The sequence below is a fragment of the Loa loa genome (genome assembly GCF_000183805.2).
Source record: "Loa loa unplaced genomic scaffold supercont3.181, whole genome shotgun sequence".
NCBI lineage: Eukaryota > Metazoa > Nematoda > Chromadorea > Rhabditida > Onchocercidae > Loa > Loa loa.
In genome coordinates this window covers 70,076-82,778 of record NW_018108361.1, presented here as the reverse complement: position 1 = coordinate 82,778, position 12,703 = coordinate 70,076, and the positions used below count along the sequence as shown (strand labels likewise).

Here is a 12,703-nt window from a genome sequence, read left to right as displayed (position 1 = left end):
AACAATCGGTGATGATTGTTTATTTGTTTATGATGATGCAATAAAATATTCCATTGCTGAGTAATTGTACTAGCGATCAACCACTTCGAGCAAATCGATATTGAAGGAAGGATGAAAAAGTGTTGCACAAGCATCAAATCTAACTTTTCCGTATCACCACCCTATGTCAGCAAATTAGGAAACATCAATTATACACCAATTTCTCCAATGAATGCACTAGACATATTTGAAAAATGAAACGGTTAAGACAAAAATTAAGTCTCCAGAAAGAGAACAGTATGGTGGAATTACCTGACAGCATCTGGATGTATATTTATATTCCGAACGATTCGTTCGACTGCAAATCTGATTTGTTCATCAAAAAGGTGAGCAACAGACTCAGAAGAGTCAACGATTAGGATCAAATCAAGAGGCTTATCAGATCCACGGACGCAAACTTAAATATACTGTCCAATTAAGTAATTGAACGAAACTTTTCATTTAATCTGCACTATCTTCGAAATCATTTGTGATTTTTAAAGAAGTTAGCAAAACGGTTCTTCTCACCTTCTACTTACCTATATATTAAATTTTTTCTTAACTAGCTCGTCGTTTTATAATGTCTTGAGAATTTACGATACCAGAAAAAGTAGAATTATGCTTAGATACTGACCCTTGATAAGTACCACACCGTACCGTTGAAAGAAAGTACGATACAGTAAGAAGCATGAAAATGACTATATTCTCGGTGCTAGCATGAACTTTCTGTTTCATATGGATGAAATCTGTACAAAATTAGTACTATGATCTCTTTTGAACTTCATCCTTTCTCTTCTAACTCATATTTAGGGTTAAAGTCAGATATTGTCAACATACCAGGTAATTTCTCACAAACTTCAGTACCCCGCCAGCGATCAAACATTGGTTCCAAATCGTCCAAATTTTGATTTGTTACAATTTTCTTTGGATCCTGCAAGTAGGGACAATTTTCTAAACTATGTTTGTTTTGTTTATTACAAAAATTGAAACAAAGAAAAGAAAACGAGGAGAAAAGGAAAAAAAGAAACGAAGATTTTATTCATAAACTGTTTCTGTTCTGTAATCAATGCACTTTTAATAACTTACTAATAATTTTTACTACTCAAATTCGATCTAATTTCTAATTAAAATCATTTAACAGAAATGAAGTGATATTTTGATGCTTCACTCAATACACCATTTTATAAAATTTCCCAAGAGCGATAAAAATGTCCAGGATCTGTAAAGGATATAAAAAGAGACTAAGAGGTAACAATTATGCTTTTTGATTGTTATCCTACCTTGGTAATAGCAAGCAATTCATTTATAGCAACATATTCACCAGTTCCATAAGCGTAGATGTCAACGTTGTCAATTTGTTGTCTCAGTTGTTCTGCCATTTCTGTATCCTTGGGATAATCATGCGTTCGACCGTCCGATAATAAATATATTATCTTCGGTACATCCGAAGATCTCATTCCCTTAAATTTTGCAAATTTAACTCTTTGCAGTCTTGCTTAGAAATTGGGCACTGTTTTAAAACTGTTCTGATGTAGAAATGTTGTTCAATTCATGGAATGCATTTTTAACAAAAATGACATCAATTCTTACATTTAGAAATTGTGCCAGAATTCGGGAAGACAGGATGACAAATTAGACTTAAACTGACTTAAATATCATCTAGCTAATGTGACAACGTTAATTTGTTCCTTGCACATTTGGTCCCAAATATTTGCTTAATTTCTTTCACAAAAACTTTTCAAAAACTTTTCCAAAATTTAAATTAATGGGAATACGAGTTAATAGTTTAAATAAAAGTTATGCGAAGATTTTGAAAACTACACATATTACATTTTTTTCATTCAGCATACTAAGAGTGTATTCAAATGCATCACCCATTCGTGTTATGCCTGACACATGCCTTAATACATCTAGGGCACCAAGAATATCGTCGCGATCTTTGAATTTCTTGAAATTAAACTCCAAATGTTGAACACCGCTAAAAAATATTTGGAAATTTTCTGGCCTTTTATCTTGGCTGAACTTTTAAAAATTTCCCAAAAACTTGAAATTTAGAATCCGACTTCAAAATTCCCAACACTTTCACAATATTTTTTTTTCAAAAAGCGATATGTACTATAAATTTAGGTAATACCAATTCGACAGCAAAGTATTGTTTAAATTAAAAAATGCAAAAAGTTAATGGATTTCTAAGATGGAAATATTTCGTGTAGCAGGAACACCTGAATTGTATAAGCATGACCCGTGTAGCGGGTTCTCCGATGGTAACATGATTGACAATCCGACGAATGATATCGATTTCGTCTTGAAATTTATTTTTCAATGAACCTGAGCTGTCCAGCATGAATACCAGATCCAGCGGTTCTGCTTTGACAATACATCGAGCTGCATATGCAAATTCATTAAACCAGAGATGAAATTTAATTCAAATGTCAGTAAAAGAGTAAAGAGTTCAATTCATTAGCAAAAGCTGTTTCTCTTTGAACATTGACCTTTCCTGTTAGGAATTCACTGTTACCATCAACCACCTTCCTCCCATGCAGTTTTCTTAGATTTGTTCTAAGTACTGATGAACAGTAGTGTGTGGTGAAACGAATATGCATTAGTCACCCTCTCTTCCTTACTCATCCTTTTTTTCATCAAAAAACTTTTACAAGCTTAGCTAACAGGCCTAAGCTTCGGACTTACTTTTTGGCCTATTTCTTTAAGATAATATTAGCAGTACCCTTAATATTACCATTCATTTTGTACTAATTTTTTAGTTTGTACTAATAATTCAATTTTCTGGTAGTAATACCAGCCATCGTATCATTTCCTTTAATGTTTAATTATATCAAAACCAGTTCCACATCTATTCGTTTTTATGATAGCGTATATTTCACACAATTTCGAAATTCAAATGCCGTTGGCTGTTTTTCTAACACTTTCAAAAAGTGCCGCTCTCTTACTTTCGCAAATAATAATCATAATAATTTAGAGCATGTGATGTAGTGGAAATCATCGGGATTAAATACTTTTTAATTTAACTAAAATTTAACGCTTTAAAATCAGTTTTGTGTAGATCAAAGGAGTACAACAATATCATCCGACTGATAAATTTTTTAAGCTGACTTGTTTTTGTGCTAATCAATTTGAATTACCTGTTAGTAATGTAAATCAATTACCAGTATTTCGTTGTGCCTTTAATTTTTGTTATTGATAAAAACAAATAACCTACTCAAACCCATACTCTTCTTGGCGACTTTTTATTTGAAATTATAGTTTCAATTAAAAAAGTGAAAAACGAACGTTTAGTTCTTATAGGTGAATGGACAATTTCAGGTGGTGCTAAGCCATTGTTGATCACTTTGATTGCGGTAGTGATAACTATGAGCTGATAAAACAGCAATGTTAACTGGACTTTATTCATTTGGATGACTGCTATAAAATCCATGCATTTGGATGACCAATGTACCAGCTCATGCAAACTACGCTGCATGTTGTTAAAATTATACAGAAATGACAAAAACATCAATTAAATATGCTAATGACGACGCAACGACGTGAAGAGAAATTCGAAAGGGAATTTTGTAGCATAAAATCCTTTTTTTTAATTTCTAAATATCAAAACATAATTTTTTCTCACTTTTGTTGACAAAAAATTGCACTTGTTTTTGATTTTAATCAGTAAAGGCCGTGATTTGTCCTTTTTTAGACCGTTTAATAGGATTGAAACTTGACTGATGGATGCGAGTTTAGCACGGTCATTGATCTCTTTATATGAACAGCTAACCGGTTGTTTTGATTCGTGAGACACAAGTAGCACCCATGAATTACTTTTGTTGACATGAAGAAGAAAGGAAACATTCAGCTTTCGTCTTTATCAATCTTTTTAGGGGATGATATAGCAAATATGCGAACCTCACAAGCACGAAGTGTTGTAAGCCGCTAATTCACTCTATCGTATTTTATGCCAAACCAAATTTTTGTTGGGAGCCAAAAAAAATAAGAGAGCCAATCATTATCATAAAATTACCATAGGATTATCATAGAACCACGTTATTATCAGTACCAAAAAATGCAACAGCTCGCAATTCTAAGTTTTCCAGAAAAATCGCAGATACCTTTTCTAACACGCTTTCCTAAATATAAGTGGAACATTCTTACTGCATGGCAAATCTAAGGCTAGTCAGTCATTGAAGCTTTTTGACTACATTACCGATTTATGCCTTCTTTCAACAACTGATCAATTCCGGTTACCTGAGAAGGGCTTGCAGATTTGCAAAGCCGTGAGAAGGGCTTGCAGAATTGCAAAAGAATGGCTAGTCACAGAAATAAAAAGTGATTAGTCCTAAGTTTCCGAGAAAGTTGCGTGAGTTATTCCTGTATGCTGCAATACCGGATGAACATACAATAGCTTAAGAAATTTAACTAATCTTATCGGTACTCTCATGTGTAATTAGAAATCAATGAAGATTTTTTTGAAGCCAAAAGTTTTTCCCAAACACTTAAAAAATTTGTTCCAATTTAACTATACTCTAATCCAGTCAAGTTTTGATCATATCTCTGCCGTAGAAGTTTGGTGGGTTCTAATGATTTTTCCACCTTCCATAATGTGGTCATGGACTGAGAAGAGATCTTGAAATGACGGGAGAAGATTCCGCTGTTTCTTTTAAGACTTTTGCAATTTTCCAACCAGAATAAAGAGAAGGCTGAAGACAATGGTGGCCTAAAAATGGGAACTGAAAATCGAGATTTAAAAAATGGAATACATACAGTAGTATATTAAATATTTGACTGCCACTTTCACTGCTCTTAACAAAGTTTTATTATCGTTTTCAGGTATTACTAACAGAACCTTAACTCTCTATATGTTAATGAGCCAAATTAATGATTCCTTAAGTTTAATCAACAACAGTATAATTCAAATATTAAATGATTTAGTTGATCATCAGGATAGAAGAGATTATTCATGAAAAAATCAGACATCAACTAAAGTTTTTATTTCCATTGGTTCTATGAAAAAGTATTTGGATAAGTCTTCCATTCGATGATAAAGATGAATATACTTCCCCAGAGTTTTGTTCTTTTTGAATCTAAAATCTACAAGAGACAAATTTTTCTACGCAAGCAGATAAATAGTGATAGATGCCTGGAATGGCGGAACTTGATATAAAATTCCCTTTCTTTCCTATTCAGTGCACTTTCAGTCTAATAATTTGTTTTTTTTTTTTGTAGAAATTGGGCAAATGACAAAGTCATAAAGCTGGAGGATAATGAATTGTTATTGCAAAGGTTTGATTAAGATTGCAAAAAAAGAAAAAATCATTCAGTGAAAAAATCTCCAAAAAAAGTAAAACTTCAATTTTGTGTAGGTGACTGATGCAAGAATGTTGATTGAAGTAGTGTTTGTTGAGCTGACAAACTATATGAATTTCACTTTTCCAAAAATGACTAATGTGCTTAAAAGGCTATCCATCGTTGACAATGCAAGAAATTGTTCTAAACATGGCAGGTTGATGAACAGGACTCATTATTATCTCCAATAATAATTGTCATACGGATATCAGTAATTCACATTGCTGAAAAAATATTTATTCACCAGGAAAAATACGATGATTGATGAAATAGACTACTGATATGCCAGTTAACTGCCATCAGGAACTAATCAAAGGATAGTAAGTCTTTTGAGATGTTAATTTGTAGTCTGTCAAATTTAAATAAAAAATTTTGATGTTTCGAAATCAAAAAACTATGCGAATTTGGCAACTATTATTACATCGACCGATATGTTTGCTGTTCAATGAATAAATCACAATTCTTTCGAATACTTTATAAAGTGCAAAAACCGTTTTGTTTTGGTTTTTAATTTTAGTTTTTTGCTACATAACTTACCAGTATCTACCAGATGTTTGAACCACTAATTAGAATCTCACTCGTCGAAAAATCTTTGAACCGGTTCTATGTATTAAGGGATAATCTTGCAAACAAAAAATTTCCCAACAACATTGCTAAAATATGAAAATAAAATAAGGGATGTGTGTAAGGGATTACAAGAATTTAATTAGCATTAAATTAAATTCCTAAAAGTCTCGATTACATCGTTTTCGATACCATCCGATTGAACCAAGGTAGTAGATTGTTGAAATGCAAAAGCTCAAAATAATACGGCTCAAAAACTTGAAAGAAATGTAAGACTGATTATTAATAATGGAATGAGATGAAGAAGGGATTGCAGAATGCCTTATCAATGCCTCAGAACAAACTTTTTGTAGTATTACTCAAGTCATAAACTTGGAATCTCTTCATCCGTTATGCTTTAAAATCCTGTAAATTGGATCCTAATCGGTAATCGAAGGATCATTGAAATAGTTTCTTTCATATGGTCATCAATAGATGATACAACGAAAATAAGATAGAATTTGTTCCTCTTTGAATCCATCTTTTACTTCGGAACCAAATTTTTCTCAACACAATAGAAACACACGAGCGAAGGTCTAATGCGCTTTACGAGAACAACAAATAGTTTAAATCTACCGAAAGAAATGAACGGTAGGGATATGCATATGCATTAGAGTTGTGTAATGAAATTGGTTGATTGCATGAGGCGGAAAAAGGAATATGTATTTCCTCTTTTATATTTGTTTATCACGAATCTGAATTTTTCTGGCACCGTTATCAACGAACTCCGCCCGCTCCATCCTATCTATTCCGCCTTCTTTATTCTGCCATCTTAGTGAAAATGTCCCGAAAAGAAGTTCTTAGGATGTGAAATACCTCGTTTGCATGCCATCATAATATTCAGCTAGCTGCTTTTGATGTTATTTACATCTTCCAGTTTTTGAACAGGAATATTTCCTGGTGAGAATCCGAAAATTTAAAAAGGTAAAGCATCAAAAATCGAAATCGAAGAGCACTGTGAGACGAAAGGAGTTAATTATTTTCTGGTTATAGAGAGGAATGTGCTAAGGAACGAAAATAAGGAGAACTAATCTTTTTTCTTTAATCATTTGGTCAGTATTGATATCCAACATGGTGGATGACCACTGCATATTTCCCATTTTATTCTTTGGCTTTCTTTGTCCCAAACTTATCCTAATTCACTTCTGTTTTATCAGTAGTACTTGTCGATAAGAACGCAATATAATGCTCAGCTGATTGGACTCTTATCGATAGTTATATAAAAGTGATGATTACAATGATATCTCTCTTCTCTTGGCACCTTTTTCCCTCACTACACAATATCTAAGTAGTTCTCCTATATCGAAAAAATTGAGTTTTGAGTTTCCCCTTTAAGGTTCGCAAAATGTCATCTGCCTCCGTCGCATACTTGAGATTGTCAATATCGATAGTAAAAATGGATACAGCATTTATATTCTTAACCAAATAAATTTGTAGCGTTTAAAAAAAAAAAAACGAAATTCATTCCTATGTGATCGATATATTCCTAATGCTGCTCTCACTCCATATATCAAACCAAAAATGTCATGTAAAACATAAATTTATCAAAACTTTAAAACTATCACCGAAAGATTATCTTTTGAAGGAAGCAACGAAAATTGTAAATGTATGCGAAAAGTAAGCAGAAAATAAAAGTAAACATTATTTGAAAACAATTTTTAGCGCAACAAACTTTCATTAGATGAATGAAAATTATTATAATATCCAAAAGAGTAATCTCTTTCATTTACTTCTTGTTTATGACTTCAGATGATTGCACTTCCACGATAATTTTTTTTTCCTTCCTTCTCCAAAGCTTTTACAAATCCAGTTTTTCAATCATATATGCACAGCAATACGGTAGATATGTCCGATAAAAGTCGCAGAACCGGATTGTTATCGTCCAAATTTGTTAAAGAAACCGGTCGTTGTATACATGTACAACAAGAATTAAAAAAGAAAAAAATCACAGTTTTTAGCGATTATTTGAACTAGATTTATTCATTTATAGCAGTTCATTCTGCGTTTCTTAACATCATTACGCTACAATTTTACTTAAAACAACAGCAATGACAGCAAGAGTATTTGTAGAGAGGATGGTATTCCACATATTTAAATCTCTTTTTCATTTTGACGATCTGGAATTTCATTGTTCCAATAAAAAAATCTTCAAATCTCTAACAGATAGTTTTTGACTGATTTAGTTTTAAGAAATATCTGCTTATGAAATTCAAAACGTTATCCACTCAAATTTCGGGAAAAGGGTTCAATTCCGGTGGTTGAAATTAATGCTTCAAATTAAACATAGTGATAATGATCGCTTATTAGATGATGGAAGTCGTAAAATCTAAACAAACCTTTGATTGTTGGAACTAGAAAGAAAACATTGTAATTTTTAAAAATTTAAATTTAGAATAGTCCTTCCTTCATAACTGACAATTGCCTGACAGAAAATTGATATATTTCAAAACTGGAAGGGCAATCAGTTAATCAATCACAACTCATTCCTGCAAGTAAATTAATGAGGCAACAAGTGCAAGCCTATTCTGAATATCTTCCACGAAATGAATGAAAAATTGTTCACGAGGCTGTTTAATCTTAGGCTTTCAACTTGGTCACAATCTTCCTCTCTCTATTTTCCATATTGTATGATCATCTTCTATTTCCTTTGTTCAACAAATATAAAAGTGAATTTCAACTGAGATAGTTGCATTGTTTGTTAATAATTCTGTCGTGAGCGTTTTGCACTTTCAGTTGATTAAATTGTTATATATCTGATATATACTTAACAGTTGAAACCGTTTGGTGACAAATGAGCTCGCAATATTAACGGTGTTTTCCCATGGATGGCCTCTTTTATCTGATAGATAAAATACTTATATCAGTTAATTAAGACAGTACTGAACGCTCTTAATTCTTAATCAATGAGGAATTCCTTTAGCAGTATATTTTTTATACTTCCTTTCAACAGTTTTGATGAAAAGTCTCTAAAATTTGACGCTACTCAAAATATTTATGCATAACTGTCTCTGATGTGCGGTAACACTTCACGTGGGGAGTGTATTGTCTGAACGATCGAGTGGACCTACTGAATTCATGATAAAAAGATACTATTGTTCGAGATTGTATTTCAGCAAACAGTTACAGTTTGCCACTCGTAGAGTGGTGACAGATGACACTGGAAACTAAAGATTGCGACCGACAACTACAAACAATACCGCTAAATATTTGCACCAATTTGAAGCAAGAACTGGAAACAATTGACCAATCCTATTTATCACATACTGGATTCACATCTAAGTCAGAAGAAAACTATGCAATGGTGATACTTATTTTTACAAACTATTGTCATTCAAATAATTAAAAATTGTATTCATTACTTAAGATTTTATAGTCGAATGATCGAGTTTGTAACGTAGTTTGAATTCAACATAATTTAATCAAAATTGTTACTCAAATATTTGTAACTGTCTGAAGCACTCCGAATACAAGAGTTGTTGATAATATGATTTTGTGAAGTCGAAAAAACAGGCTGAAAATTTTCTAAATGATAATGCTCAGGAAAGTTCTCAATCAGTCTCGGTACCATCAACATCAACGCATCCCGATTCAGTATGGCAACGTAAGGTGCATGCTTATGTAGCATCATCGTGTCAGGAAATATTGAATGATGATGACTTTAATCAGAATTTGAAACGAGCTCTGGAGGCAATTCAAGCTGGCATACAACCAATACGAATTGCAGCTGGGAGTTCCGGTAAAATCTTGAAAATTAATAAAGCTCTCTTCATTTATAACTTCCTCATAACTTTCTGTGCTGTTTTCTGTTTCAGTGAACGAAGATCGGAAAACTCATTGCCATTTGGACGCGCAGACTTCGTGAAGCTGCTAAACCTTGAAAGTCCTGGTAGTGGTACTATTCAAGAGAGTAGTAAGTTAAACAATGATTCATTTCAGGATCATATTTTGTACGTGATATCAATTATCAGAAAATAGCAGTATTCAAACCGAAAGATGAGGAACCATTTGCACCGCAAAACCCTAAATGGCCAAAATATTTTCAACGTATGCTTTGCTTTTGTTGTTTTGGAAGAGCCTGTCTTATACCGAACAATGGTTACATGTCAGAAACTGCTGCTTCTCTTGTTGATGAAAAATTACAGGTAGTTTTTGGTTTCTTTTTTTTACTTTAAATATAATTCTTCTTCCTTATTCAAAAGAATTTTCAAGAATTCTCCTCATAATTAATATATTTGGTTGTTTTCGGAACAATCTTCCGGATGTGTGAAGTATTGTTTGTTTGAAATCATATTACATATTGAGTTTGTTTGAAACATCTTCAAAGATCGAGATTTTGGCAGAAGATGCCAGCTGAGATTGTAAACAACGTACTAATAAGCAATTGGGATAGTTGCAAAAGCTGTAATACTGATGAATGAAGTTTTCATCAAGTTGGTCATCCCACGGGTCAGTTATTTGTTCATCGTTTGGATCCGTTTCACTGGTAACAAGGTCGTAGCGATTTCCACATAATGTAATTCCCTTTACCACAAGAACTAATATGTCATCGAGCACATAATTTTTGTCTCAAATTTTTGTTTTAAACCAACCAATTATTTAATAGATGAAATGAAAAATGTTTCAGCTCCATATAGTGCCAAAAACACGAGTTGTGAAACTTGCTTCACCGGCTTTTTACTACAAAGATGGATCAGGCGTAAAAAGCAAAGGACCGAAAGGAAAAGATGGCAGTTATCAGGTAGTACGGGAAGATTCTATTTGTAAAATGGCTTTAAACGATGCTGAAAATAACTTTTTGTTTATCAGTGGTTCGTTTTGTCTATTTCGATCGGTTCGCTAATCGAATGGATTCCGAAAATTGTAGAACGAATGGCATCGCAGTCCAGATGTTTTCTAATTCTAAGACATTATGAATTTAAACTCAGCGAGCGAACTTCTTCAAAGGAGACACTGTATTTAATGATTTAAAGGGTGAAACCGATTGAATTGTGAACTGAAAAATTTACCTCGCTGTAGCTATTCCTGAATGGATATGTAAGTGCCTCCGATATTATACCGCGGTGGAACAAAGGCAGTGGTTTTTGTCCATTAACAGCAACGGAAGTGGAACGGTTCAAGTATCTGTTCCAGAAACTGTGCGTACTCGATTACGTTATTCGCAATACAGATCGCCATATGGAGAACTGGCTCATCAAGTATGATTGGAATGATACCTCAATGCCTTGGTCACATCCTTTTTGCGATATTCTAAAAACATAATATCCTAAAGAACAGGCTGAATTTCGAAAAACCATCTTTCGAATTCTTTCCTTGAAGTTCCTTTTCGCTTCCATTTCTCCTATACTTTTCGCGATGAGAAGACAATTATTTAAATGGTGTAAATAATTACTTGTGCAGGTATGAACCAGGGAAAGTATTGGAACTTGCTGCTATCGATAATGGTTTGGCATTTCCAGTGAAACATCCTGAAACGTCCAGTCGTTTACGACAATTTCCTTTTGCCTGGGCACAGTTGTCGTGGGCTAATTATGTTAGAATATTCATAAGTACTTGTGCTAGATTAAATGGAAAAGAATTGACCTTTTATGAACATCTTAGTGAGATGTTTCTGTCGAGACTGTTAATCGCTATTGCTAATAATAGTAGTGAGTGAGCAGTTTTGCATAAAATAATCGATCAATCTCGTCCGATTTACAGCCGTGGAATGAAGAATTACGGATATTTCTACTCCAGTTGTTAACACCACAATTTGTGCAAAGCTTATGCGACGATATTGCCACTTTATTCAAGTATGACCGTGATGTGAATCGCTTTTTAAAGTATAGCCAGTTGCGGGTACTCAGAGGCCAGGTTTATATATCTTATTTTGTGTTGTATTTGAATGCAATAAGCTATCAGACCAAAACAAACATTAACACTCTTTCCAACAGTTTATGCGAAGTGGTTAGGTCAAATTACTCAAGTTTGGGTCAACTGGACAAAAGTTGACAAGGTACGCATGTCTTTCATATTGTTATGGATCTCATCAGCTTACACCAATACTATTCAAAAGGTTTAGGGAAACAAAAAATTGTGCTAACCTCAGAAAATCATTTATTAGAAGGATTTCAAACAATAGCAAAGACAACTATGTAATGTAATTTTTATTGATATAAACTGTTAATACTAGAATAACCAAACTAATGTAATATCGATATACATAATTACAAAATACCCAATATTTAATTTAGATTTGGAACTTACGATTAGCTTTAATGATGAAGGAGTCACCAGCAAAAATGGTGAAACGGCCGCTAGTTCTTGTTTCGCGACGTTATCGTCGCTACCCACCTGATGATGACTGGAATCGGGCATTTCGAGTAAAACCAGCTGATTTTGGTAATCGAGGATGTTGTTAAGTACAACTGTAGCTGCAAAATTCATCCAATTTTTAATTTGTCTTGTTATTATTTGAATATTCTAAATACTCATGATGTTCATTAGTTCTGCATGTGAATTACAAAAATTTAAGAAAAATCTGTGATGTTTACCTTACTTTTATTGGAGTTTGTCTCTCATTAGCACAGTTAATGCTATCTGTGATCGAATTATTGCAGTATTTCAAAATTTGGTGAAAGAGGTTCAGTTGAGAAAAACAGTTCAAATCAATGGGTCACAATGACCATTTGATACAACTTGCGAGAAGTCAGTTTCTGAAGAGACTGAACTCGAAAACTCGAAACTGTTACAGATTTTCTTTTTATTA

General features: G+C 33.2%; 2 protein-coding genes across 2 annotated transcripts in view; one reads left to right on the top strand and one right to left on the bottom strand.

Moving 5' to 3' along the window:
• LOAG_18041 (von Willebrand factor type A domain-containing protein) overlaps positions 1–3,496 on the bottom strand; it is a gene marked incomplete at its 5' end in the record, with an annotated part of 7,622 nt that extends 4,126 nt beyond the window's left edge. The window contains 6 exons of the mRNA XM_020450711.1: positions 292–436; positions 856–949; positions 1,299–1,478; positions 1,849–1,996; positions 2,241–2,403; positions 3,307–3,496. Of these exons, the coding sequence (XP_020305579.1) occupies positions 292–436; positions 856–949; positions 1,299–1,478; positions 1,849–1,996; positions 2,241–2,403; positions 3,307–3,496 (920 nt within the window). The remainder of the gene's footprint in view (positions 1–291; positions 437–855; positions 950–1,298; positions 1,479–1,848; positions 1,997–2,240; positions 2,404–3,306) is intronic.
• A 5,613-nt stretch (positions 3,497–9,109) lies between these two features.
• On the top strand, positions 9,110–12,356 carry LOAG_07991 (phosphatidylinositol 3; the record flags this gene model as incomplete). The annotated part of the gene is made up of 8 exons (XM_003143523.1): positions 9,110–9,259; positions 9,499–9,694; positions 9,895–10,100; positions 10,583–10,696; positions 10,975–11,153; positions 11,356–11,488; positions 11,656–11,808; positions 12,189–12,356. The coding sequence occupies 8 exons, from the start codon at positions 9,110–9,112 to the stop codon at positions 12,354–12,356; spliced, it is 1,299 nt and encodes a 432-aa protein (XP_003143571.1).
• Positions 12,357–12,703: the final 347 nt, after the last annotated feature.